Source organism: Anas acuta, chromosome 7 (genome assembly GCF_963932015.1).
Source record: "Anas acuta chromosome 7, bAnaAcu1.1, whole genome shotgun sequence".
NCBI classification, from domain to species: Eukaryota; Metazoa; Chordata; class Aves; order Anseriformes; family Anatidae; genus Anas; species Anas acuta.
Genome location: NC_088985.1, coordinates 37,899,247 through 37,924,950, shown reverse-complemented (window position 1 = coordinate 37,924,950; position 25,704 = coordinate 37,899,247). Strand labels below are relative to the sequence as shown.

The following is a 25,704-nucleotide window of genomic DNA, read 5'->3' as shown; positions in this document are numbered from 1 at the left end:
CTTGTAATTCTAGCGTCTGTATTACACACTGAGTAAACTTTTTTTAAAAAGATTTTTATTTTATTTTATTTTATTTTATTATTTTATTTTATTTTATTTTATTTTATTTTATTTTATTTTATTTTATTTTATTTTTTTATTTTATTTAAGGAAAGGGGTCATACAGATAGAAAGGCAAAACAGATGTTTCTAATGGCAGTTCCTGTCCAGATCCCTACTCCCATTTCTTGAAATTGAGGCAATTTTCATACCAAGAAGTGTTTCATATGTCAGGAACAAACCACAAGGGCTGAGTCTGACAGCATTTATTAGGAGCTGACCATGGCTAGGACGAGAAAAAGAAACTTCTACATTAAAATAAACTTCTTCATTAGTTCCAGTCACAACGGAAACTGCCGCTTGGGAAACTCGCTGATACAATTCTTGGTGCTCATGCAAGCCCTACTAAGGAGAAAGATAAGGAGCACAACACTAAAATAAACTCCTCAGCTCCCCGGGGAGTTCCCCCACTGCCCAGAAAGCACCCACGTGGAGGGGACCCGTGCCATGGCCGAGTGCTGCTGGTGGCATCCCCATCCCAGGTCCCCCAGGGACACTGCCCCCTCCAAGGCTGCCCCAGCTCTGGGTGCACAGGCAGGGAACAGACATGGAAGGAGGTTTGGGGTGAAACCTGAACCAACAAACATCAGACGAAGAACCTGATGACACAGTTTGTAAACCAACATCATCTTTTTACAAAATCCGTCGCATTCATCTATTAAGCAACCAAGATTAGAAACCAGCTAAGAGACAAGGGAGTAATGAACTGTTCAACTTTACTGGAGACAGTGGAAGTGCAATAATTATTTAAATACTGAAAACAGAGGAAACAAAGGCCATAAAATCCTTCTCAAAATGCTTTCATCTTGTGGAACTCCACATCACAAGATATTCTGTTGAAAAGAAAACTTTCAGAAACTGGGGTAAACACTTTTATGGCTAAAAGCAGCAATCGCTGCGCAGAACAACTTGTCGATCCTTGTGCTTCAGGCTGTAGATTAGCCATGAAATGTTTGGGCAGCCCCTTTAGCAGTCAGGGCACTTTGTGGTGGTCCATGAGAATAGTTTCTGCATTTTCCTGTATATTTTCTCATTCTCCTTTAAAAGCAGACGGATGCTATGTCAGCAGCTCTTCATTCTGACACGGGCTGACTCTGGCAGCCGAGCCCTCGGCAGCATGGCACCCAGGGCGATGCATTCGGGATTTAGGACTCTTCACATTTTCCAAATGCGGACATGTGTGATCTTGCTTTATCACTCGTCTTTTGAGGGTATCCAGAAACCAGTAATGTCTGTGGAGTAAGAGCTAAAAAACAGTGAATTCCAAACAAAACCTTTTTGTGGTCCCTCCCACCAGATTTTAGCACTTCATTTTGGTAATACAAGCCCCCTTCTTCGCACTCTCTAGCCCAACTACATAATGCATCTAATTAAATGCATCCTTCATTACACACATTTATTCCTGGATTTAAAAGTACCTTCACATAACCGAAGTTCAGGCATGGATCTAGCTCAAGAAAACCACGCATACCCTAACGCCTGCCTTTGCTCCCAGGCCTGCCGGTGGAGCTGCACACACCGACACGGGTGGCTCTGAGCCCACAGGCGCTCACACCCTCCCTGCTGGGGAAGAGACCCAAATTCTAAAATTAAACGACTCAAACCAAGCATTTTCTCAGCTCACTTTGTATCAGCAGCCGCTGAGTAATTCACAGCAGATCTAAGATTAGCTAACAAAGTGCGGTGATTCACCAACCAAGCCTCCACGCCGCCGGGAAAATTCATTTTTTCTGTAGCAACTGAACTTCAGCAGTGGAAATTATAAATGAGGAGAGGCTACAGCGACGTGAGGACTCTTCCTTAAATCTCACCGATACTGATGTCGGTGTCGGACACCGGCAGCGGTGCGGGCGCGTGCCCGGGCGCTGTGCAGCAGCGAGCTGCCTGGCCCCGCTGCTCCCCGCTGCTCCCCGCGCCCGGCCGGGCAGAGGCACTCGGCGACACAGCCCCAGCCCGCCAAGCCTGATCCCAAACCCTTCATTAGCTCACACCCATAAGCAAATTAAAACCATACTGATTCATTACAGGCTTCTGCAAGCAATATTGCTGAGCAAAATTACGGGGTGGAGGAAAGTCATAAAGAGAATCAAAGCAGACAGATCCCCCACCCCCCAACCAGGAATAAGATGAAAAACAAGACCAAATTTCAGGGACGGGGTAGATGTATGGCTGCAGCCCCAGGTCCAGCTTGCTCGCAAGCCACCCGAGCACAGGGGGCTGCAGCTCCCCCATCCTGGTCCCTGTGCCACAGCCCCACGCCTGCCCCCCTGGCAGCAGGAGCCCCCCCAGCAGCACCGGGTGCCATCCTGCTCTGCCCTCACCTCCTGCCTCCTGCAAACCGGCCTCTGCATCCCAGCCCACCCTCACCCACGGGCACCCTGTGGGGAAGCTGTTTCAGGGCTCGGCCCCTGTTCACTTCCCCTTCCCCCAGGCTGTGGGTGAGGCTGTGCTGTGGGGCTGGCAGAGGCGGGGGGGCAGCTGCTGGCCTGGCCAGACCCCTAGTGCCAGGAAGGAGGAGTCCCCCCCCCCTGTGCCCTGCGGTGCTAATGCTTCGTGTTCACCCACCTCGGGTTCGTCACCATCTCCATCAGGAAAAGCAATCACAGCCTTCAGCTCAGAAACCCCCAGGTGGGTCAGTTCAGCTGCACTTTAGAATATATTTGAAATAGAAAATCTCTTTAGCCCACACTAGGTTTTTGTTACCAAAGCCAAATGTTCTAGCCTTTAATATCTATTTCAAAGGAACTCACGATTTGTGTTCCCCCCACGCAAAAAAAAAAAAAATAATTTTAAAAACATCTTGCCTAAATTTGTGTTCTATAATATGCACTTATAAAAAAAAAGTTCAGGGGAAAGAAAGTATTTTCTGTATAAAACTGGGATTGGATTGGATTGGATTGGATTGGATTGGATTGGATTGGATTGGATTGGATTGGATTGGAGCAGCTCCCTCTTTAGCTGGGAGGGCTGGAGCAGGGCTGGAGGGCCCGGCTGTGTGGCTGAGCCTCCTGCCCTGTACCAACACAGGCAGACCCCGTCCCCAGCAGCCCCACACCTTACCCAGCCTCGTGCTGCACCTGAGCCCAGGCTGAAAGCCCAGAGGTTCTGCAGCTGGGTGCAGCCCTGCCTGCTGCAGGGCTGATGAATGGGGGCCGTGTGAGCCGGGCACCACGGCCCCCACAGACACCCCAAGGGACAGGGCAGGGGCAGCCCAGGCCCCATCCGTGTCCCACACAGCCACCAGGTCTCACAAAATAACCATTAATCCCTAGACACAGGGAAGAACGCATCAATGCTGCCTAGAAATCCTCTGCTGCAAGTAGGAATAAAAATGGATAGTAATAATAATCTTAAGACCCAGCAAAATAAGAGAATTACTGTGTACCAGAATAGCTGCCATGCCTTTGGCCAGCATAAGGCTGCTTTCACCTTTAAGGATGGCTGCTCAGGTTCCCAATTTCTCCTACCTATGAAGAGAAGCTGCAGCCCCAGAAAGGGTTTCTGTTCAAGGCTGCAGCCAAGCCAGCAGGATATATAAACATGAAACAACTATTGCTGAAGTGCAGTGAATTCAGCCATAAAGATATATATATATATTATTTTTTTTTTTTCCCCCGAGGGAGTGGTAGAAAACCCCAGAAGAACAAGGCCGGTGCCAGGAGCGGCTAAACCAAACTAGCAAGGACAATGTGGTGCCGCCCTACCAGGCTAGCCCTGACTGGAGCTCTGGTGCTGATTTTCACCAAGGCCTGACCCCACGGGCTCGGTCCGCACTTCCAGCAGCCCCCAGTGCCAGGCCCCCCCGGCCGGGGTTGCTCCGTCCCCCCAGCAGCTCCCAGCCTGGCCCCACACCAGCGGCGGTGAAGGGAGCGTCTCAGAGGCCTGGGCGCATCCCCGGGGCTGCTGCGTGCAGGCGTGATGGACAAAGCTGGGTGGCTGTAATTCTGCTTTGTTTAAGAAGCAGGGAGGAAGTTTTCTGTTAGTGAGAAAAAGTGCGGAGAAGTGCCCAGAAACAGGACCTTAAGGAATGCTGCACAAATCAACTGTGCAAAATCCTGTCCCTGAGAGTGGTCTCATCAGGTCTGCCATGAATGACAAAGGCAGAGCTGTTTGCCAAACAGATTTTCACCCCATTCACTTTAAAATGTCTTTTCCCCTATTCAATAATACATCACAAAAAAGCTGGATTTCACAGTCAGACTATGCAAAATGCTTACTCCAGGTCACCAACAGCCCGAGGAACCGAGCAGTTTATGCTACAGGAAGGGCTGGCATGGTTTTCCCATAGGCAGGGGGGCACGCCTGGTTCCCAGCCCCACTGGCGGTGCACACAGCCGGACAGCAGCACGGCCCCGTCCGCAGGGTGCTCTGTGATGGCTGCAGCCACCCCGCTGCCCAGGCCTTGGGCCGGGCGCTCGGCTGCCCTGGTGGCAGCGGGGCCGGGCTCTCGGTGCCCCCGGTCACAGCGTGGCAGGGAGATGCCTGAACAGAGCCCCCACCACCTCCACAGCGGCCCTGTGCTCAACAGCCATCGCCAGCCGGCAGCCTCCCAGCTGGAGCTGGCAGCAGGGCAGGGCAGGGCAAGGCGCAAGGCACAAAGGCCTCACCGCACCGAGCGGGCAGGCAGGCAACCGGCGGAGTCCCATCTACAGCTTAGGATCCCCAGCGGAACCCAAAACGCACGGCTTTTTACTCTGCAAGCCGCTGTGATGGCTTTGTTGGAATATACAATAAATAGCGCCCCATGAAGTGCTACGACTCCGACACGAGCTCAGCCAAACGCCCTTCCCGTCAGCTAACCCAGCCGCAGGGCACCCTGATGCTGGGTGCTGCCACCCCAAAGCACGGCTGCGGGTATGGGGACACGAGGCACGGGGCGCCCAGCACTGGGTTCGAGCGGGTGACGGACCCGTTCCGTTCCAGTTCCTTGCCAAAGGAGGTAGCACAACCCGAGGTAATTAAGCCGGCCAGCTGCTGGGGAGACCAAGGCAGAATGCACAGATGCACGCTGCCATTTTCTAAACCAGCGCTCCCTTCCCAAATCAGCATCTCTGCAGTCCCTGTCCCTCACCTGCTGATTTTCTGAGTCACCCTACAGCTCACAAAGCACCAGAAGCTATTAGGTCAGGCCACCTACTGGGCCTATTAGAAGTAACTATGTGTAAGCCAGAAAAGCTACAGTAAAAAATTTGGTAGAAAATGCTGGTTTTGAACAGAAAATAACCAAACTCACTCTCCAGTTCTACAAAACATGAGGCTTCCCCTTGACAAGGTGTGAATCCTACCAGGCAGAGTGAGCCTTTTACACCAAGGGCGTCAAGGAGACTCTCAAGACTTGAAAAACTTCTCAAAGTGCATTAGACATGAGGCTAAATAAAAGGAACGTAGATTATGCACATATAGCTGCGATCTACAGATTCAGAATATTAGCAAAACACCTTATTACAAAAAAATACTGGTAAGTTTAGTGTTTGTTGAAGTCAGAATAAAATATTAGGAAAAAAAAAAAGAAAAACAAACTTAAATCTGCAGGGCTCACATTTAGGAAATCAGCTGTTCGAGCTGAAGCACAGCTGTAGTGTTCAGGAGGAAACCTCCAAAACCACAGTGTGGAGCAGAGGAGACTATAAAAAGCCTTTAGTGTAACGAGAACTGAGATGGACCGAAAAAGGCCCACCATTTCCTCGAGCCATGTACAAGTTCCAGAAGTGCACGAAGGGAAGCCTCAGGAATTGCGCAGAGCACAGGAACTGGGCAGTGGTGTTCAAAGGGCAGCACAAAACCAATTTGCACACAATACGAAGGACAGCTTGCTACCCTGGAAGAATTTCCACTTAGCTTTCAGCCTAATGGAGCTTTTACTTTGGTGGAAAAGACTTGAGTAAACCATTTGAGACTTTGTGTTATTAAAAATGACAGTTAGAAACTTCTGCAGTAACTTTTTAAAATCAGATAAGAAATGAAATGTCAGCGTGCTCCTGGCTTATGCTTCTACATTTGCTGAGAAATTCTTGTCATTTATCTGCATAATGGCCAAGGCAAAAGAGGCAATTTGCTGCTGGATTTTCACACTGAGCCTTGCCAAAACTGAAGAATAATCTTTTCAGTGAGGCGAAGCGAGCCAGCCTCTTCAATTCCCATGCGCAGGTCCGAAGTTGTGCCTTTTATTGGGATATTGTCTACAGCTGGTGTGTAAACCCACTTGTAGAACTGAGCCGCTGATTAAGAGCAGGATGCTAACATTCAGTCCACTCGCATGCCCCCTAAGCACTATTTCCTTTGTCTTTATTGAAAATCTCTGTAGCAGTTCTTAGCAAAGTGATCAACAACCTGGTGACTCACCTGCAGCGCCTCACTCACCTGCTCCATCCTTTAAGCTGGCGTTAATACAGACACGTGTCAGGTGTCAGGCCACCTGGCTGTCCCCAGGGTAAAAAGGAAAGAAAAAAAAGGGCCACCAGATGCAACCTCCCAATCCCCCGGGGACAATGGCCCCAGCGCCTCCCCTTCCCCCCAGCAGGAAAGGGCACCAAACCAGTTCTGTCCCTGCTGCTGGCAAAGGACCCGGTGAGGGCTCAAACCAACCTTTTTCCTTTAGCTCTCCGCTTGCAGCAGTACCAGGTAGCGAAGTGTTTGCTCTCCAAAGGGCCCAGCAATCTCAGGAATGTCACACACTCAGGTGCAAGGAGGCTGCTGCCCTCTGCGAGACGTGAAGCGTGCCCTGGTGACGGGGCAGCAGCAGGACGCAGTGAGATTTAGGGGACGAGTGGGAAGGTTTCTGGCCGGTGACACCGGGCACTCCCCCACCAGCCCTGTGGGGCACAGCTGCTGCCCTGAGCCCCCGCGTTTGGCAGCGTTAACCACAGCTGCAGGAGGGGCAGTTTCCACTGAGTAACACCTGGCAGAGGTTACATGCACCAGAGGTCTCACCACAGAGCCCAGCGATCACAGAAACCCCCATTGGGCCGTCCCCCCTGAAATTACCCTACCCTGAGGACTACAGCCAGCAACAGGGAAGGGACACGGCTTGATCTTACCTTCCCAACCTGCCTCCTGTCGCTTGCAGCACTGACACAAGCTAGAGAAAAACACTGGCACCAGGCACAAAGACTTGTAACTCTCCTGTACCCAGCAGAGACTCCACCACCCGGCTCGTGGATGTTTCTGCCTGCCCATGAGACTGAGTGCCATCTGCTCGCCTTCTCATGGAAGCAGCAAGTACTCACCTGCTGATCGTGGCCACGCCAGGCACTGAGCAGCCTTCCTGCTCAGGAAGAGGGGCAGAAGCAGCCCGTCACCAGGGAACAGACAGGCACTTTTCATGGAGCATGGGGCTTTGCTTATTTTCATTTTGACCTTCTTTTTAATGAACAGAAGGCCACTTGTAACTCCCTTCAGCTAACTGCTGCAACATTACAGCCAAAAAGCTCCATGACGTTTTGGCAGGGGCTTTGTACAAGGAAGAGCTCTGTGAGTACAAAATACAGAAACTACCTCACATAGCCATCAGTTAACCCTAAGCCTAGCTCAAGAAGATGCTAGGAAAACAAACAAACAAGCAAAAAAAAAAACACACACAAAAAAAAACACACACGAAATTTCTGAAGACAGACAGACAGGAGCTGAGAAAGGCAAAGCTGTTTTCTCCATGAGCAGGAGCACTCACTGCACAAGAGCATCTCTGCCAAAGCAGACTGCTTTGGGGATGGGCACAGCGGATGCCCAGGTAAACAACTGCTTCACAAAGGCTTTACACAAGGTGCAGGAATACGTTCCTTCTCTATACACTGCAGTCTTTTTACATCTATTTTTGGAAAACAGGAAAATTATTTGTTTGCAGGGATGGCCAAAATTCATCTTGGGAGACAGACGTCCTCTTTCAGTAATGCACTTCAGTTTGCATGGTATTTTTTGGTGTTTGTGTGTGTTTCTTTTTACTAGTCTTCCAACTGTTTTAAAGCAAACAACTTTGACTGGCTGTGTGCTCTTACTGAGACTGAGAAAAAGGTGGTTTGTTTTTCTGGTGTTTACCTTTTCTTGTTAAACTTTGTTGTTGTTACTCAGAAAAGGGAAGTTCTGACCTCTCTTGCTGATGTTCAGAAGACCGCATCATGAACAAGCATGAGTCAGGAAATACGAGCTTCTGTGTTCTTTGAATTCAACAATAGTTAATCAGTGTTTGCTGCAACAGATTAAGAACAAACAGGAAGCGGAATCTGTGCAATGCTCCTTTAGCCTGAAGTTAATCTTCTAGCCCACGCAGACGACATTTTACCTACCAGGGGCAACTCTGAACTCTTCTCCCCAGCTGCACTCCCCAGCTCTACTGCAAGCAATAGATTATCGTGAATTCTGACACTGGGGGAATCTAGAGGAAAGTGAGATTACTGCCAGAGAAATCCAAAGAAATTTAGTGATACTTTTCAAAAATATGAAGAAATTGAGTGATTGTTTCAAAAGCTTGGCCACAGTTCACTTTAGTTTGTAAACAATTTCTATTCTAAGTTAGACACACAGAAGCTATAAGCTGTTTTCTTTGTTTGTTTTTGTTTTTTCTTCAAAGACTGAGGGTCATTTCTGGTAATATGTGAGGATGAGGATCCCTTCTATCCAGCAGCATGTGTTCAAGAGGCCTTAATTTCCACTCACTGACTGGATGTTGTAGACACAAGAGTTCATTTTCCACTCGGTGCCATCACGCTAACCACCCACCTCTGCACACACAGCACAAGCAAATCAAGGCTGTCCTGCCTGCTGTTTCAGGTGACTTTAGAAAGCACACATTTAGGACACACAACCATCCAAGTTACCAGCTGGCTGCTTGTTCGTGTACTTCAAAACGTTGATTCTCTCAGCTCTGCAATAAACAACGTTAGAAAGCTTTAATATATGCAATGACAGCCACATTGTTCCGTGTTGCACATTTTCCAAGTTTTAATAGACACAAAAGTGAGTCCATTGTACTTAAGACACTACAATGATTCCATTCTATTGCATGTCCTGCTCCAATTACATTTCTCAGAATACAGTATTGAGTAAAAGTTTGGTAGCTTTCAAATTAACAAGTTTGTGAAATCTGTAAGTAAAATAAAGCAGCAGCAATAATTTTGGGGGTTTTATCAAGAATAGCTAACTTTTAGGTAATAAATACATTCCAAGTTGTGGTTTTTGCTGTTCTCCTACTTCATTGCCGTATGACTTGTCAAATTCTCATCTTAGGTTAAGGGATCCTTAAGACTTTCCTGCCAGCCTCACGCCAGAAGAGCCGCCTAGCTCCACGTCCCGGTGCCTGTCACCTTTCACGATGGTAAGCAGAGCAATCTGACAAGGAAACCCGTCCTCCTGTCTGCGCGTGGCAACCTCCAGATTCTCCTGGGGAGCAAGTCAGGATGTTTACAGACTTCGTGACACTCTAGGAGAACAGCTGTGCTCTTATCTTCTGTTACCTTGAAGAAAGTGAAAGAGGGAGAGGTTACTGCAGGCACACAGAGCCGAGCGCAGCGGCGAGGCGCGCTCCGGCTAAGCAGAGCCTGGCACGCTGCTGCTGCCACGGCAGGACAGTGCCTACGGCTTGGGAAGAAACTCGTCACGTTAGCAGAGCTAAAGAAAAAGTGGGCATTTTCTCCAAGGGAGACGTGATATGAGTTTCAGTATGATAAAGGTCTTTGGTCTCTGCCTTGAAGACCTTTTAGTCTCTACAGGTGGGCACCGTAGGCTAATCTGCCCCAAGTCCCTCTACAGAGTGCCACATGAAGAGCATCTGCTCAGTCCTGCCTCCGCTTTTCAAACTCAATCTATAAAATAGGATTATTTCCCTCCCGAGAGCAAGCCTTACAGAAGCTTTTCTAAGTACCCGCAGCTGCTCAAGACATGGACTGCCGCCCAAACCATGCTCCAGGTGAAGAGGCACAGCAGCCAAACCTTGCACCTGACTCCAGCGATGAGACGTCCCTGCTGCCCCTCGCATACCCCCACTCCCCACGGGTGCCCCTTTTCCACTCTGGGTGTTTGTTTGGGGCTCCACAGGACAGCAGAGCCACGGCAGCACCACACAGCAGGACGATGCCGCGGCTCCCCTGCCACCCGGCCACCCAGAGGGGCTGGAACCAAGCGCACGGGACTGCATCTGGGCAGTCTTTGGGCAGCAACGGCAAGGGAGATGCTCTTTCTGAATTCAGAAATGCAGAACAACACACTCCAACAGAAAGCTACCAAAAGGCAATGAAGTTTACTTCACGCTTGACACGTGGCACTCTGGTCATTTGGCCTTCCCACTGACCACCAGCCACTGAGAGCCAGGGCAGGTGACAGGCTTCCAAAAACATCTGCTAGAGAGGGGTGCGCCTGCCACAGGAAAAAGCTTCCCGTGAGAGAAGTCCCCGTCTGCACCCTGCTGCACGGTGCCTTACACGCAGCCCTGCACGTCGTGGGTACTGGCAGCAGCCCCGCGAGTCAGATCAGGAGGGGAAGTCCAAAGGCAGCACCCGGCTGTCCTCCAGGAGACGAGATGCACGGAACAGCGCAGTGATAGACGTGAGAGGTGGCACCGGGATCCACACCTGTACTTCTCGATCACAGAAGCATCGCTGCACCATGCTTCAAATGCAGTTCAGTTTGACACAGTTCAGGAGTCTGAGGAGTCCCAACACGTGTCGATGTCAAATCAACTGCACAGGCTGAGTCAAAACCAAAGGACACGGAAGGCTAAAATCTGTGCTCCTAACAAGCGGGATCAATGCCAGGAAGCAAAAGATCAAACACTCTTAAACCCCCCTCATACAGCCTTGTGATTTGAAGTTCAGAACCCGATTAAACCAAGAATGCCACCGGCAGACAGCAAGACGGTCACATTTCCAGCACTGCTGACCATGCACCAACACCTCTGCAGCCTGGAACCGAAGCGACACCAACCTGCAGCCCCAGCACCCAGAACCACTTTCAGTATTGCCTACACATTTAAGAGCACCACGAACACCTGTCCTAACAGCTGCATTTCAGAGGACTGCGATCCTTAAATCCACAAACTCAGTGTTCAGCAGAATTATCCTGCTCTGAAGAGACTGGGATGTGTCCAGGCCCCAGTACCCACAGTTAACAGAGTATAAATACATCCTTACCTTTGCAAGGTAAGCTATCCACTGGCCTTCTGAGATTTTCCAGAGCACACAACTAACTCATGTGCACGCTTATTATCTTCCAGAAACTTTTAGAGAGGCCTCAGGACTTAGTAGAATATTCCTCAAGTGCTTTTTGCAAAAAGCTGACCCTTCAGAGACAGACCTTGCCTGAGCAGAACATCTACGCTCCACTGGGCAGGAGGCAGCAAGCCCCCAGGCCAGTCTCTCTCTCCCTGTGCTGACACCAGCAGTATCTGGAGGAGAGAAGCCCAGTGCCAAGCAGCCCCCAGGGGCTCAGCTCCCCGGCAGCTGATTTATCTTTTTAATTCAAATTGATTTTATTCAAAATTGAATTGAGACTAATGCATCCCAACCGTGTCTGTGTGTGGGGACCCTGACCACAGCAGCCCTGCCAGCAGCCCTGCTCGGCAGCCTCAGCACCTCCCGTCACCAAGCACAAGCACCCTACAGCCTGCCCCCGCATGGGGACACCCCAATCCCCCACCCCCAGGAAGCACAGCGTGCTGGGCACCGCACCGCGAGAGCTGCTGGCCTCGGGGAACATCGTGCTGAAGTCCCACAGGATGGAGCCGAGGTCCTCCCCCCACAGAGGGCCCTGCCCAGCGGCACAGCCTCTTGTGGCAGCGGTGCTGGGTGTCCTCTGCTGCACCCCCAGCAAGGATCCCAGCTCCTGCCGAGGGCTCCTCTGGAAAACCACAGCACCAGGTCTCACCACACAGCACCAGGTCACACCACACAGCACCAGGTCACCCCACAGGGTGCCACACAAGCCATCGCACCCTGCCGGGCAGTGTATGAGCAGGGAGCCTCCTGCACTTGCACAGCCTATTTTGGAGGCCTGTTTTCCGATCCTAACACAGACAATTACCAGCAGGCTGTAATTTCGCACCCCACACCAGCCTTGCCCCAGCCGTGGAAGGAAGTTTGGCACACTGAGCACCGAGTGCTCGTGCTGCCCGTGGCCCGGCGGCGCTGGAGGGCCCTGCAGGCTTCTGAGAGGCGCCGAGCAGCTCTGGCTGCCTTTGCTTCTGAAGGCTGCACCTGCCAAAATCCGGCACCCGGGGAGCTGAGGGGAAGGGCAAAGAGGCCCGGCGCTTGCCCGCAGGCGGCTGCTCCAGGATCAAACCCACCACCCAGCACCTCTGCGAAGAGCCAGCACCAGGTTTAGGGCTTTCTGCTTTTAGCAAGGGCTGCCTTCCGCATGAAGAAGGAGCTCGGATTATTGGCCTGAATCAAAACAAAGCAAGTCATCACTCATAAAGGAAATTAAACCAGTAATTTTGCTGCAATTCATTTCTTCAACTGCAGACAGCACACAGGAAATGTGTTTTTATAAAGAAAACAAGTTTGTTTGATCCTACAACAGCAAAAATCCAATGCAGATCAAACAGGACCTGGTACGTTGGTTAAAAGCATTCAATCCTTCAGAAATTAATCAACTTAATGAAAAAAAGCCTTCATTAAAAAAATACCCTGCTCGTCCCTTCCAGAGATGCACGTACTGGCAGCCAAAGAGATGATGGTATAAGTAATGCAAGGCAGCCGACAGACTCAATGTGGGAAAGGCTTCGGCACACGGTGCTGGGGACAATTTATGGCCCTCTGGTGAGATGAGGCACGAGACGAGGTGTGCTCACCCGTGTGGAGCTGGGGCCATGCACGGAGCTGGGGCCCACGCCGTGCCTGCAGGGACTGGAGCACCCCAGGCTCTCTGCTGCCCGTGGGCACCAGGGCCCGGCCCCGAGGGCAGGCACAGCCCTCGCCCTCCCGGGCTGCAGGACGCCCTCTTCGTGCGCAGCAGGACCCTGCGCTGCCCCTGCCCCGGGGAGCGAGGAGCTTTGCAGCTGGCTGTGGGGTAGGGGCTGGGGGTGGAGGGACTGTGGGGGTGAGGAGGACAAGCTCGCCAGGAACTCGGGCATCAAACACCATCTCTGGCATCACTGCCTCAGATGTACGCAACCTCAGGATGTGCAGGAGTCCATAAACCAGCTAATGCAAAGCCCACATGTTCTCTGACGGCATGTACAGAACGGAACAGATCCATCAAGCAGACTAAAACCAATAAACCAGGCACCAACTCATCTTCGTCTAATTTGCAGGATACAGGCATGCTGCTTCTACAGCATTTTTAGGGAGAGCTTAAGAGAAACCGTTCCTCAGCCCACTCACTGCTCCCTTTCACACCGATCCCGATCTCAGCAATGGGTACTTCCAGGAAAAAAAACACAACAAACACCAACAGAAACATGGATCAAGGCTGAAAAACAACATTGCACATTTTTCTACGTTTAAAAGCTTTCATATCTGTGTAACTACAGCAGGCACAGGACGAACTCCTGCACCTTGCCTGGAGTGGCAGGAGGGCCACCTCTGCAAGGGCTTTGCCCCTGCTGCCCACCCCCAGAGCTAGCAAGCCCCGGGCCTGGGGTCCCAGCCAGCCTCGCCATGCTCACTGCAAGAGGGAAGCCCTGCTGCAATTCTGAGTTCAAGCCAAAGTAAATAAATGGCACTCAGGAAAGCTCCAGACATGTCACTTTTACATCTCCCGGGAAGCTGCGCTATCAGTGGGTTCTCTAAGAGGCGAGTTCCCAGGCTCCTCACCCAGATGCAGCTCTGCTGCAGACAGGCTCTCCCTCCCTCCCAGAGCTGGGGACGGGGCTCTGCAGGCCCTGCCTTCCCCACGTGCTCTGCTAGAGGTGCTGGCTGCCCTGCACCCCTGGCAGGCCCGTGCAGCAGCTGGGTGCAGAGCAGCCGGGCAGGAGGGCACCCAGCCCCCTGCACAGCTCACCGGCTGCCTGGCCTGCACACTGTGCTGCTGCAACAAGCGGCCGCCTGCAGCTTCAGCTGGGCACGGAGGTCCCTGCAGCACGGGGGAACAGCTTGTTGTTCTCCCAGGGAGAGCTGCTAAGCCCTCGGGTTTATACAAAGCTCCTTTGGCAGCTGAAGTTACAGCTCACGTAAGCAGACTGCATTCCTGGGCATCCGCGCAGCCTGCGTGCAGTTACAAATAGCTCGATGTATGGCCCGCTGGCATTTCCAAAAAACGGGCCTGCGGGAGTGGAGGGAAGGGGCCAACAGATATCACGAGCAGGAGAAGCAGCATGGGCCGAGAGGTCTCCAAAGGCAGCGGCCACAAACGCACAGAGCCCTGAGGGGTAGGGGAGCCAGCGGGACAGTGCCAGGCGAGCAGCTCCAGGCACCCGGCGCTGGGTGCACGAGGGCGCAGCGCGGGCTGCTCCAGACCTGTTCTCCTGCCCTGCATCGCCGTGCGCAGACGCTGACTGCGAGCTGTTTGAAGGAAGGCCGAGAAACAGTAATTACGTTGGGTGCTTGCTTTGAGTTGACTGAGCCATTTAGAAACCTGGCCGAGAAAAATTTCAGGCATTCATCTTCTGGGCTGAAATATTTCACATGACCAGGTGGGTGGTTTAAAGCTCCGGCTATCGCAGCAGTCGCCACAGCTCCACACCAAACGACACAGCCTCTGTGCCCCTGGCAGAGCAGACAGGAAGGGGTGAAAGGAAAAGGAGAATGATTTATGTTGCTTCATAAACTGCTGGCAAGCAGATCTGGCTGCATGCACACACAAAGCCCCGAACATCTTTGAAGGTGAAGTCACAACTCAGCGTTCCAGCTCCTGCATTAGAGCTTGCTATATATAGCAGGCGGGCAGCAGGCGGTGATTTCTGCCGCACGGCGCAGCACTGCGCCTTGCCTGATGAATGGCTGAACACAGATACCGAGGGTCTATTAAGCTAATAGCAGTAAAATTAAAACCTTCAAGAAGCCGGTATTTTAAAGTTTAATGGTTTCACAGCCACAGCCTGGGGGCTGGGGGGAAGGGAGGGGGAGAATAAAGGACTTTCCAGACTGAAAAAGCAAACGAAGATACACGCTGTAAAGCTGTTTCCAACAGAGGCGCGTACCAAATTTGACAGGCGACTTTTGTGAAGAGCTTTGCAACGTGAAAGGGAGGGCCGGAGAGCAAGCCCCCCGCGGCAGCCCAGCACCCCAGCCCCTGTTGGGCTTCCTGGGGGGCAGCTGGGGGGAGGCACAGCTCGGCTCTATGGCCCTGCTCCTCCTCTGCCTGCAGGGCAGCACGCCGCAGCTCCCCGGCCACCACGCTCAGCACATTGCTACGGCAGCGGGGCTGCTTGTAAAGCCAGAAGGGAGCTGGGGTTCGTGCATCACTGCAGGACGACTGAAGAGCCACCAGGAGCTCAAGGAACTGGATGATTACGCAGCTGCAAGTTTAAATATGGAGGTATCATCAAAGTGAACAGAAAGCGTCATGAAAGGGAACAGGAAGCAAACAACAGCACAGGAGGCGTTCCTGCTCTCAGAGAGCACCAGGTACAGGGCACACGGCCAGGCTGGAGCACCAAAGCACACCTGGACGGGCTCCTGGCGCCGGTCCTGCAGCCGGGCCTGCTGAGGAGCATGCCCCGGGCACGCAGCGGGCAGCACCGCCCTGTCTCAGGAGGCTTCTCTGACCGCCCCCCCTCCGGAGATGAGTGCCGCAGCCCAGAAAGGTTAGGGCAGAGTCCAGCCACATCCAGAGACAGCATCACAGCGACACAGGGCAGGGTGCTGCGAGAGCCAGGGGAGGTGCGAAACCGCCCGCAGCACCATTTGGGAGGAATGGCATCACCGCGGCTCAGGGAGGCCTCCCAGGCACCACGAGGCCACCTCAGCTGCTGCAGGAGGCTTCACACCCGCTCCTTGCTCAGCCACATGCCTGCACAATTCCAGAGAAGAGACCACACACACCAGCAGCGCTCCGGGCAGTGTGCTGGGGCCTCGAGGTGCATCCATCCGCAGCCTTCCCCAAAAAGGCCGGGGATCTGGAGGCAGCACATGCCCCGTTCCCCTCCTGAGGAGGAGGCTGCCCTGGGGAGGTGCCCGTGGGACAGGGCAGCAGGGGAAGCACACACCGGCATGGCTGGGTCCTGGCTAGATGCTGGCACAGTGAGCACAGCCTTGTCACCCCGGCCGGTTGTACCTGAGCCACCCCAAACCCAGAGCCCGCAGCAGGGCTGCGAGGTGCGAGGCTCACCAGGAGCAGCCCAGCTCCCAGCACTGACAGCAGGCAGGGGCTCAGCCACGTTCAGCCACCAGCCAAAGGCGTCTCTGCAGCACTGGCAGCGCCAGGCCCGGGGCAGCCATGCACAGGGGCTCTGTACAGGAGATACGAGGCAGAAGCTACAGGGCAGCATGACGACATGCTCAGTGGGCATTTTTCTGCTGGCTGTACTCCAAACACACATTCAGTGCCTTCTGAATGTGACTTTGACAGGCTGCTGCTCTGCCTGCTGGTCTCCTGGAAACCTTGCTTTACCAGCCAGCTAGCGACAGGCTTTCAATAAAGCACGCTGAATAATAAATACAGAATAATAAAACACAAAATGATCACACCAGCTTTTCCAACCCCAAACAAGCACTGTTTGTAAAATCCAGTCCCTTCCAGTTCCATAGGCATTCACAGATGTACCTGGATTGTTTGGTCATTTTCCCAGTGGTTATCCCAAGCACTCTGCAGAGCAGCACCCCGTGCCGGAGGACAGAAGATGCACTAAGTGCCAGCAGCCACAAAGCTCTGCCATGCCCACGAGGACCAGGAGCAGTGCAGGTGCTGGATGCATTTCCTGCACTCCTGCTCCTCGTCTGCTCACAAGGACCGGCCCTCCTCGCGCAGCTGCTGCTGAATTGGCAGCACAGCAGATTTTACAGTGTCAAGGTGCAATAGTGCCAGCCTGATGCCTGCTCTTGGGAACATTTAATTGTCGCTCAAATGTCCAATGTCCTAGTCCTGGGACTAAGAAATTGCAAATGTCAGCAAAAACTTAAGTTACGCCCTTCAGGGAAGAGCAGTCGATTAGCAGCCAGTAGGAATGTCTCAGTTCCATCCCAGAACACCCGAGGGAAGCAGCACCATCCAGTCCTCCCGACAGCACAGCACAGGTACAGGGCAAGGCCCCGAAACAATGAGCTGCCAGGCAGTGACGTACTGAGACACCGGGCTCTCTGGTCTAACAGGAAAACTGAGTAAACGTGACACATGCGGGAGGTGGGAAGTGGCTCTGTTCTGCTTTTCTAGTTTTCTTCTGAGTGCACGCAGTTGTTTATCCAATTACCGTGTGATTTCCAGGCAGGCACACCGGGCTGGCACTCAGACACGAGCACGGCAGAAAACCCCGCTCAGCAAGCCCACGAAGGAGGCCGAGGAAGCAGCAATATGTATGAAATGTACCTGGACAGCTGTACGTGCACGGGGAGGCCTGGCTGCAGAGCACAGAGGGAAGGCAGGGTCTGGCCCAGCACACCGTTCCCTCACACATCACCTTTGTTCCCTCCCTTACAGACCTGTCCTATCCCTCCTGCTGTGCCTGCAGGTCAGGCAGCACCGTGCCTGCCGTAAGCCGGGTCTCCTCTGGAGCAAGTGCTTCCTTTCCTCCTCGGGGCCTCGCTTGTCAGCTCTCATCCTGCACCACCGCTAGCACCACGTCGGCAGTGGTCCCGCTGGCAGAAGGGGCAGTGTTTGCCTTAGGCTAACACGTCACCGGGAAGCATCCTCATTTCAACCTCCAGGCTGCGGCCAAAAGGAGCAAAAAAGGTCCCAAGGTTCCCACTCTGCACGGACTGACAGGCATGGCCAACCTGCTCTGAAGCATCAGGTGCCGCCTCACCCTGCCCCTTGTCCTCCCCAGCAGCCAGCAGAGTGCCATGGCAGCAGCAAAGCTCTACCCGGGCAGAAAGCTGCCAGCAGCACCCACAACATCCCCCTGCTGACACGGCCCCACCGCACGCAGAAACCCAGCGGGGTCAGCTCAGAGGACAAAGCTCTGCTGCTCCTTCCAGTCGCAGTTCAGGAAGGAGCTGTGGATTGTGACCATTTTTCTTTGGCTGGCAAGGACAGCACATTTGGGGCATCGGGTTTATTTATACTCCTGATCTGGCTAATACGAATTTGGGCCCAGTCCAAACGCTCTCAATAAAATAAAGCCTTTAGCCGGAGTTAAGCAGCATTTGAAGAGGCAGGATCAAGGATGAAGCTTAAATGCTGCTGCAGTCATACACTCGTACTTGCCCGAGTGCCCAGCTGTCCAGCCCCGTGAGCCCAGCAGAGGCACGTGCCACGCTCTTACTACGTGCTCAGGCCAAGCTTGCTGGGATGGAATAACGCCATCGAAGCGAGTCCTTCATCCCTCTCAAGCAAACAGCGAAGCCCCATGGCAGAGGGTACAAAAATCCTTCCCCCCATCAGGATTAGGAGAGCACTGGCCATCACAGCCCCACTGCCCTGCTCCCATACAGAGCAGTGAATCAGCCGATGGCACGAGCAGCTCTGGTGTGTGCACAGCCCTTCTGGCATGAGAGAGAAAACTTATGGAAAAGCTTATGGACAGCACAGTGAACTGATAAAAACCCTCCCCAGGACACTACATGAAGCTAGAGCTTTGACAACCAGACTCTTCCTAATTAGTTATGGTTTTCAGATAACAAGTTACTCCATTGCCTGGTTTAATACTATCACAGATGAGGCTTTATCTAGATACCAACAGCTGGAAGGCAACAAAACAATTCTGGACCTTTCTCAAGCTGATGGTATTTTCCCTGGGGACCTCACTGAGGGCAGCACAGTGTGCAGCATCAGCTAAGGTTACGCATGGTGGCCCCATTCCCAGTCATAGCACGTCCTGCTTTTACAGGCACCACATTTTCACCCTGGGCAGTTTTTATTTTATTGACCAGGAGTCCCATCCCACTCTGTGCCTGCAACCAGTAACAGCAAACTATGGAGGTGTTAGAAGGAATCAGCTCCCGCTTTCTGTCCTCACAGAGGCTGCAGGTGAGGACCAGAAGTGCTGCATTTGATGATCCAGGCCAGTCCCCACCATTTCAGACAGGAGCCACACAACTGCTGCGAGCAGCATTCCCCCACAGAGGCAGCTTGCAGTGCCGTCATGCTGATCAGTCAGATAAAGCCTCCCTCACAACCAAGCATCACGGGGGGAGCAGTAAATGCAAGGGGGGCAAAGGGCCTCCAAGAGCACATAACTGTTGTGGTAACTGCTTGGTACCAGCACCCGCATACAGTACGCGTACAGTACGCGTCATCTCAACCCCAAGAAGTTCTAGTTCTTTGAACCAGGCAATTCAAAACACAGCCTAGAGGCTGTCAGTCCTCCCACCACACGGGATTAGTCCTATCGCAAGTGAATTATCATCGATACTCCCCACATCCTAACTGCAAACAGCCCTAACACGTTACTACAACACTAGTAAGGCTTGCTTCCTCACAGTGCCAATCGCTTCGTGCGCCCCCCCGAGCCCAGGGGCTCCCGTTCCCATGGTCCTCCCAAAGTTTTGGAGCTAATGGCTCTTATCACCTCTGAAATTGCCACCACCAACTCACACCCAGGCTTTTAAGTTTAATAACTGCCGACCTCGTTTTTTTAATGGAAAAATAAATGCAAACAGTGGAACGTTGGTTAAAAAACACAAGGAGTTTTTTTCCATGGGCAGCATTAGTCCAGCAAGCACTCACCTGATACTGGCGACAAAGTTATGTTTCAAACTGTGTTAAGAGATCTCTTATTTCTGGAGTCAGATGCTCTACTGCCTTCGCAGCTTCTGTGATAGCTTTCCGATACATCCCTTTCTTCTTGCGATTAAATCTCAGTTTGAAAAACTCAGAGAAAGGAGAGAGTTTTGAAACAGACAAGAACGAAGTCGTTGGAGAACCAAACCATGACACTTTCGCTTCTCGCCATGAAGGTTCCCCGTTTTCCTTCTGGCTAAGGTTTATGTCCAGAACACGTGCCGGCCACCACGGAAATCCGTGAATTTTACCCCAAACAATGTCCCCCACTGAAACAGTTCTTCCATCCTCGGTGACGCATTTAGACACGCTCTGGGTATGCAGCCTAACTGTTAAGGGGGGCACAATTTTACGCTCATCTTTTGAAGATGAAGAGACAGACGCGTCATCACCAGGCAAAAAGTCACATATTTCTGGTGATGTTACTTCTGAACTAGAGGACTTGGATTCATCTAGACTGTCGTTACTACACACCGATAAACTAGAAGAGTCTGCTTTTCTTTTCCGGTAATTCATGAGGAAAGCCAGGTTATCGTGTCCATCTTTGCCCTGCGGAAACCTTTTGAAGTCATCGTCTTCTCCTGAACTCCCTGAAGAGATCTCAGCTAACCCCCTGTCTGTGGATTCCTCGTTGTAAAAGGCAGCAGGGTTGGTCTCCCTGCTGTTCTGAAGGACGTTTATTTCATCAATAAGTTCTGCTTTATAAATTGAAACGTTCTGACCGTCATTTATGCGATGGGGCTTCAGCCTTATCTTTGGAGGTGGAACATCCGCGCTGGAATGCACCGGCCGCATCAGCTTCAGCTTTGGAATGGAAGCAAGCTGGCTGCCTGCCGACTTGTCCGTTAAACATTTGGTTTCTTGACATCGCTCAGAGTCTGGGATCTCCTCTTGGTCCTCCTCTCCGTTCTGCGGTACTCGCTCCGGGCAGAATGGTTTGACTGAGCCGTGGACCCGGGAAGGGATTTTTACCACCTCGCCTTTTCCTTGCGGAGTACTGTAGGATATCTTTATGACCGGTGTTCGGTGCACTAGCTCCCCAGAAAATTTCTCGTCCTCTCTCTTTTCTCTTTTGTTCCTTTTCTCCGCGTAGTCGGAGTCACTGTGCTTTTTCTGCTCTTTGTCCTGACTGTTCAGCTTCCTCCTCGTTTTAGCGTTCTGCCTCGCCGTGTTTTCCTCCTCGGGGTTCAGGGTGTTTTTACACTTCTCACAGAGCACCTGCCTGGGCCGCAGCCTGATGGTGCTCATGATGAGCCTTCCCGGGTCTCTGTTCCGTGACAAACGCCTCCTCGTCCTCTTTATAGTCCGCGGCGGTGGCTGTGGCACCCACTGGTTGTACGTGTGCCGCAGCCACAGCGGGCGAGGAAAGGGAGCTCCCTCGAAGTAGGGCGGGTAGGGAGGGATGGTGCCGGGCGGGGGCAGGAGCGGGGGCACTTGCTCATCCCCGCTGCCCCTGGGGGGCTTCCCAGCATCGGGCTGCGGCTCCGTCTCGCCCCGCGCAGCGTCTCCGCCGTTGGCAACCCCGTTAGCGCAGGCGCTGGCAGGAGGCTCCTCTTGCTTCGGGAGGGAGGACGGAAGACAGAAGAGCCCAGACCTAAAAACAGGGCGAGAAGGACAGGGAGGGAAAGAGACAAAGAGTCAGGGTGTTTGACAGACGCTTCTCGGGGCAGACTGCGTGACAAGCGTGCTAGCTCCCGAGAACACACGAAACTTCAACACACTAATAGTGCAACTTGTCCTCCTTTACGGCAGGGCAACCAATTCTGCTGCTGACAGAAATCACAGCGTCTGAGAGTTCAGGAAAGGTGTCCTGCTGCTCTGCCAGACAAGGCGTGGAGATCAACATCTCTCTCCACATACCATTTACACAGAAAAGGAGTTTTGCTCTAAGTTTTAAGTTTTATCAGGCAAAGCAGTTTATTTTATCAGCAGGCTGGTAAAGCCACAGGGCAGCCTGTGATACAGATTGTGCAAGCCCTCTGGCAGCTTTTAAAGCTCCTTTCTCCACACTGCACTTGTGTGGCTGATTTTCGGCTTCTCCTTCAAAACCTAACAGCTTGGTTTTGTGGCACATCCCACACCCTCATGCCCCAAGTTCACCAGGACACAGTCCTGTTCTCCCCAGGTATTCTGCACGCCTGACCAGTTGTTAAAATAAGAAACACGCTGCTGCTTCAGAAGAGCAGGATTAAGCGTGATGCTGCACTGCTGCTCTGTGCCCGGTTCCATTACAGGCTGTCCAAGCCCAGACACCATATCTTGCCCAGACACTGCCATAAGCAAATCCTCCGAAACACCAGAGCTCATAGCAACGCTTCATGTCTCGTGGCTTCTGCACAGGAACGTATGGTCTTAGCCTGACGATCAGAAACGCTGTGCTAGCGCAGCGCTTCACCACACACCTGCCCCGAAACAGCCCCAAAACGGGCAGCGCTCGCTGGCTGGGCCTTGCAGAGACCCGCAGCGAGCTGCCTCAGCACCCCCAGTGACTGGAACGCTGATGGACGAGCCGTGGCCACGGAGCAGAGACAGCTTTAGCTGCGGCTGCCACGATCCCCACCGACCCTCCCGTCATTTCCGTGTAATTCCCAGGAAGGACCCCTCCTCAAGCAACAGGGGGATCGCCTGGAGACTGGCAACCACTACCCAGTGAAGAGGAGTTTAAGGCACCCCCTGATCACACATCCTGACCTTAAAAATCAGCGTTACTGGGTTGCAGAGCAGGAGGGGCCTCCTCCTTCCACCCAGGTGCTGGGGCTGACAGCACCCTTCCCAGCCCTGGCCTCAGGCCGCATCGCTTTGCAGCAGAAAGATGCTAAAATACCTAAAATACCACCTGCCCTTACCAGGCATGGACAAGAACACCTCTCCTTCCCAGACGCATCAGCAGAGAGCAGTGTTACCGATGGCCACATACCAACCTCATTCCTGTGAAGACTCTGAAGTTTAAGGCTAGGCTTACATCAATTAAACAGAGGCATTAACCTGATTCTGGCACCAAGTCACTGCTCTTCTCCAGCTGAAACAAAAAGGTTAGGCGAGTCACCTGCACCCTAACACGAGAAGCCCCTTCTCATTACTCGAAGAGTAAGAAAGCAGGAGCACAGTCTGACCAACAGATGGGGAGCTCCACGTCGAGAGGACTGAACTGCTGAAACGGCAAGGTTTGGAACATAATTTTGTTGTAAGATTTTTTCTCTTTTAAAACAGAGACAATTGAGCACGTAGGTGTCTTTCAGATGACAACCAAGCGAGCACACTTTGTGCAGCCAAAGATGTCAGCGCAGTCCATAAAACAACTGGGAGCGGTCCCACTGCCAAAGCTCTGGCTGTAAATTTTGGTAATTTCGTGCAACAAATCTGCCCAATTCGGCCGCACCAGGGAACAGCATGAGAGGAACCCCCTCTGCTTGGCAGGTGGACGCCAGCCTGGCCTCCCCTGCTCCTGAGCCCTGCTGGGGCCCGCTGCCCGCAGGCTGCCCCAGCTCCCTCCCCATGACCCGGTGCCCAGTGGGGGCACGGCACAGGGGGCAGCTGTGGTGCTGAGGGACGGCAACTTCCCCTCAAGGACACGGGGGGCTGGCAGCAGGCTGCCCCCAGTCCCTTTTGGGAGCTGAGGGGAGGAGAGGCTGCAGCCTGGTGTCCCCGGCCGCCTGCAGCTCATCTGGGCTGCACACAGGGGTCCTGCAGCCCTGTGGGAAGCTGCCCCAGCCCAGCTGGCCCCAGAGGCCAGGCCAGCAGCTCCTCTCGTGGCAGGGTCGGTGTCTGTGCTCGGAAGGGGGCCTTGCTGTGAGCCCCGAGCTCCGTGCCGTGGCCAGCAGCCTGCTCCCAGCGGCCGCGTGTCACCGCTGCCCAGCGCCAGCCTCCGGACCCTTTTGTTCATGCTGGAGGCAGCTCTGAGGGCTGAAGCAGCCCCGAGACACCCTGCCCCTGTAGCCTCCTGCCAGCCTCCCTGCCACCCGGGCTGCTTTCAGTCCCTGTGCCCGGCAGTGCCCGTCCCGTGGCCATGAGATGCCTGGGGAGGTGCGAGGCTTCCCCAGCCCTGCTGCGGGGCCAGGCCCCACGGTCCCGTCCCGATGCTGCCTCCTGTACAGGCACAGCTCTGCAGGAGGATTTCCCCTCGCTGCTCCTCCACCTCCTGCACACCAAGAAGCGCCTGGTCTGATGCACTTTGCTTTCCCACAGCGGCGTGCTTTTACCTGAAGGAGAACCACCCGTTCCAGCAGCCTTCCCCACAGCACCCTGCCTTTTGTTCACCTCTGGATGCAACTTGTGTCTTCTGATATACAGAACCACACGGAACCACACAGGATTTCTAGGCTGGAAGAGTCCTCAAGATCATCGAGTCCAACCTCTGCCCTAACCATCTGCTTGCAGTCACTGTTGGCTCTGCTCACCGCCAGCCATCCAACTGAGACTATGCTGTGAGGGCTCTGGTGTGAGGGGCAGAGCAGAGCAGGGCGCTCACAGGCACCGAGCTGCCGCTGGGCGAGCCCTCAGCCCGGTGTAACCCCCCCCCCCCGGGGCAGGCGGGTCACGGATTACAGATCACAGATTACGGATTACAGATTACAGATTACGTTACCTCAATCCGGCCCCCCTTGGAAGGGAAGGCGCTGCCCTCAGCCCTGTACTGCTGCATAATTAAAAAAACCAACTCATTACGGGTTCAGCCACACCAGGACCGCCGCGCCTCGCTACCGGCACGGCCAGCACTGAGGGGACCCTGAGGGGAGCCCTGAGGGGAGCCCTGAGGGGACTCTGAGGGGAGCCGTGCCCCCCCCCCGGTGCCCCCCCCCCTCCGCCCCGTACTTGCTGTCGCAGTCGATGAGCACCCCCGCGAAGCGGCGCTGCCCGCAGCTGAGGGTGACGAGCAGGGTGTCGCCCAGCGCCTGCTCCACGCGCACCGCCAGCCACGCGCCCACCCGCGGCGCCCCCGCCCGCTCCGCCTCGGCCGCCGCCTCCGCCTCCGCCTCCGCCATGCTGCCGGGCCCCGCGCCGCGCCGCAAGATGGCGTCACCGCGCCCCGCGTCACCGGGAAGGGGCGGGGAGGGAGGGGAGGGGGGGAGGGGAGGGGCCGCGCGCACGTGCGGGGGCGGGGCCGGGTCTGGGGGCGGGGCCGGGCTCTGCCCGCCTCAGGGGCTCTGAGGGGCCTCAGGGCGGCGCCACAGGGGCGCTGTGAGGAGACAGCTCCGTGGGCACTTAGAGCACGTTTATCATCGTTAGAGGCTCTCAGTTGTTAAATGCAGTCAGGAGTACGGAGATGTTTGTCATTCCCATCTTCTGAAGGAAACACTTGATGCTTTTGCAACTCCAGGCGCTCACAGCTTCCTGCTGGAAAACGCACTTTTAGTCTGCAGTCCCAGGGAACCCGCTGAAAGCTGTCCTGTGGAGGCCGTAAAGCGATGCTGGCGTAGTTGTGCCAGCTTGGTCGGCAGGTCTTCAACCTTGGGTTTAAAAATAAACAAATAGGGTACATGGTCACATGGAGTTACAAACAGCTCTCCCGTGCACAGAACACCCACCTCCCCTAATGAAAACCAGCCCTCGCTGCCCCTGCTGCGCACAGCAGTGCTGCCACTTCCCCCGGGGAATCCTGTTTCTGGAGGAACTGTGCCAGCAGACACCCATGAGACAGGACTCCTCTGCCAGTCAGGACTGTCAGGACTCCTCCATGCGTATTTGGAAACCAAAGGGCAGATTCCCCATGGAAATAGGAAAGGCAACCAAGCCACCCTGAGCTGCCACCACATCCCCCCGGAGCTGTGCCCCCAGCGCGAGCACACAGCCCCCGGAGTGCTCGGGGACCACGGTTTGGGACACGGGGAGCCCCTCCTAAATGCCAGGTCACATTGTCATCCCCAA

General features: G+C 53.7%; 1 protein-coding gene and 1 long non-coding RNA gene across 3 annotated transcripts; one reads left to right on the top strand and one right to left on the bottom strand.

Moving 5' to 3' along the window:
• Positions 1 to 798: 798 nt before the first annotated feature.
• Positions 799 to 24,864, bottom strand: PWWP2B (PWWP domain containing 2B). Of its 2 annotated transcripts, none has more exons than XM_068689356.1 (3): positions 24,652 to 24,864; positions 19,786 to 21,433; positions 799 to 1,331 (listed from the first exon to the last, which is right to left on the bottom strand). In XM_068689356.1, the coding sequence occupies exons 1-2, from the start codon at positions 24,819 to 24,821 to the stop codon at positions 19,804 to 19,806; spliced, it is 1,800 nt and encodes a 599-aa protein (XP_068545457.1). In that variant the 5' UTR covers positions 24,822 to 24,864; the 3' UTR covers positions 799 to 1,331; positions 19,786 to 19,803. The 2 variants fall into 2 exon arrangements, with proteins under 2 accessions (XP_068545457.1, XP_068545456.1); XM_068689355.1 differs by lacking the exon at positions 799 to 1,331 and adding an exon at positions 9,006 to 9,545.
• LOC137859863 (uncharacterized) lies at positions 6,519 to 9,151 on the top strand. The gene is made up of 2 exons (XR_011098606.1): positions 6,519 to 7,825; positions 8,164 to 9,151. It is a non-coding gene; the product is annotated as an uncharacterized lncRNA (long non-coding RNA).
• Positions 24,865 to 25,704: the final 840 nt, after the last annotated feature.

Excerpts from the sequence above, each read along its gene's own strand:
- PWWP2B (XM_068689356.1), bottom strand. The coding sequence starts at position 24,821 with ATGGCGGAGGCGGAGGCGGAGGCGGCGGCCGAGGCGGAGCGGGCGGGG. Across the intron at positions 21,434-24,651 it reads CTCATCGACTGCGACAGCAA|GTCTGGGCTCTTCTGTCTTC; the intron begins GTACGGGGCGGA and ends CCCTGTTTTTAG.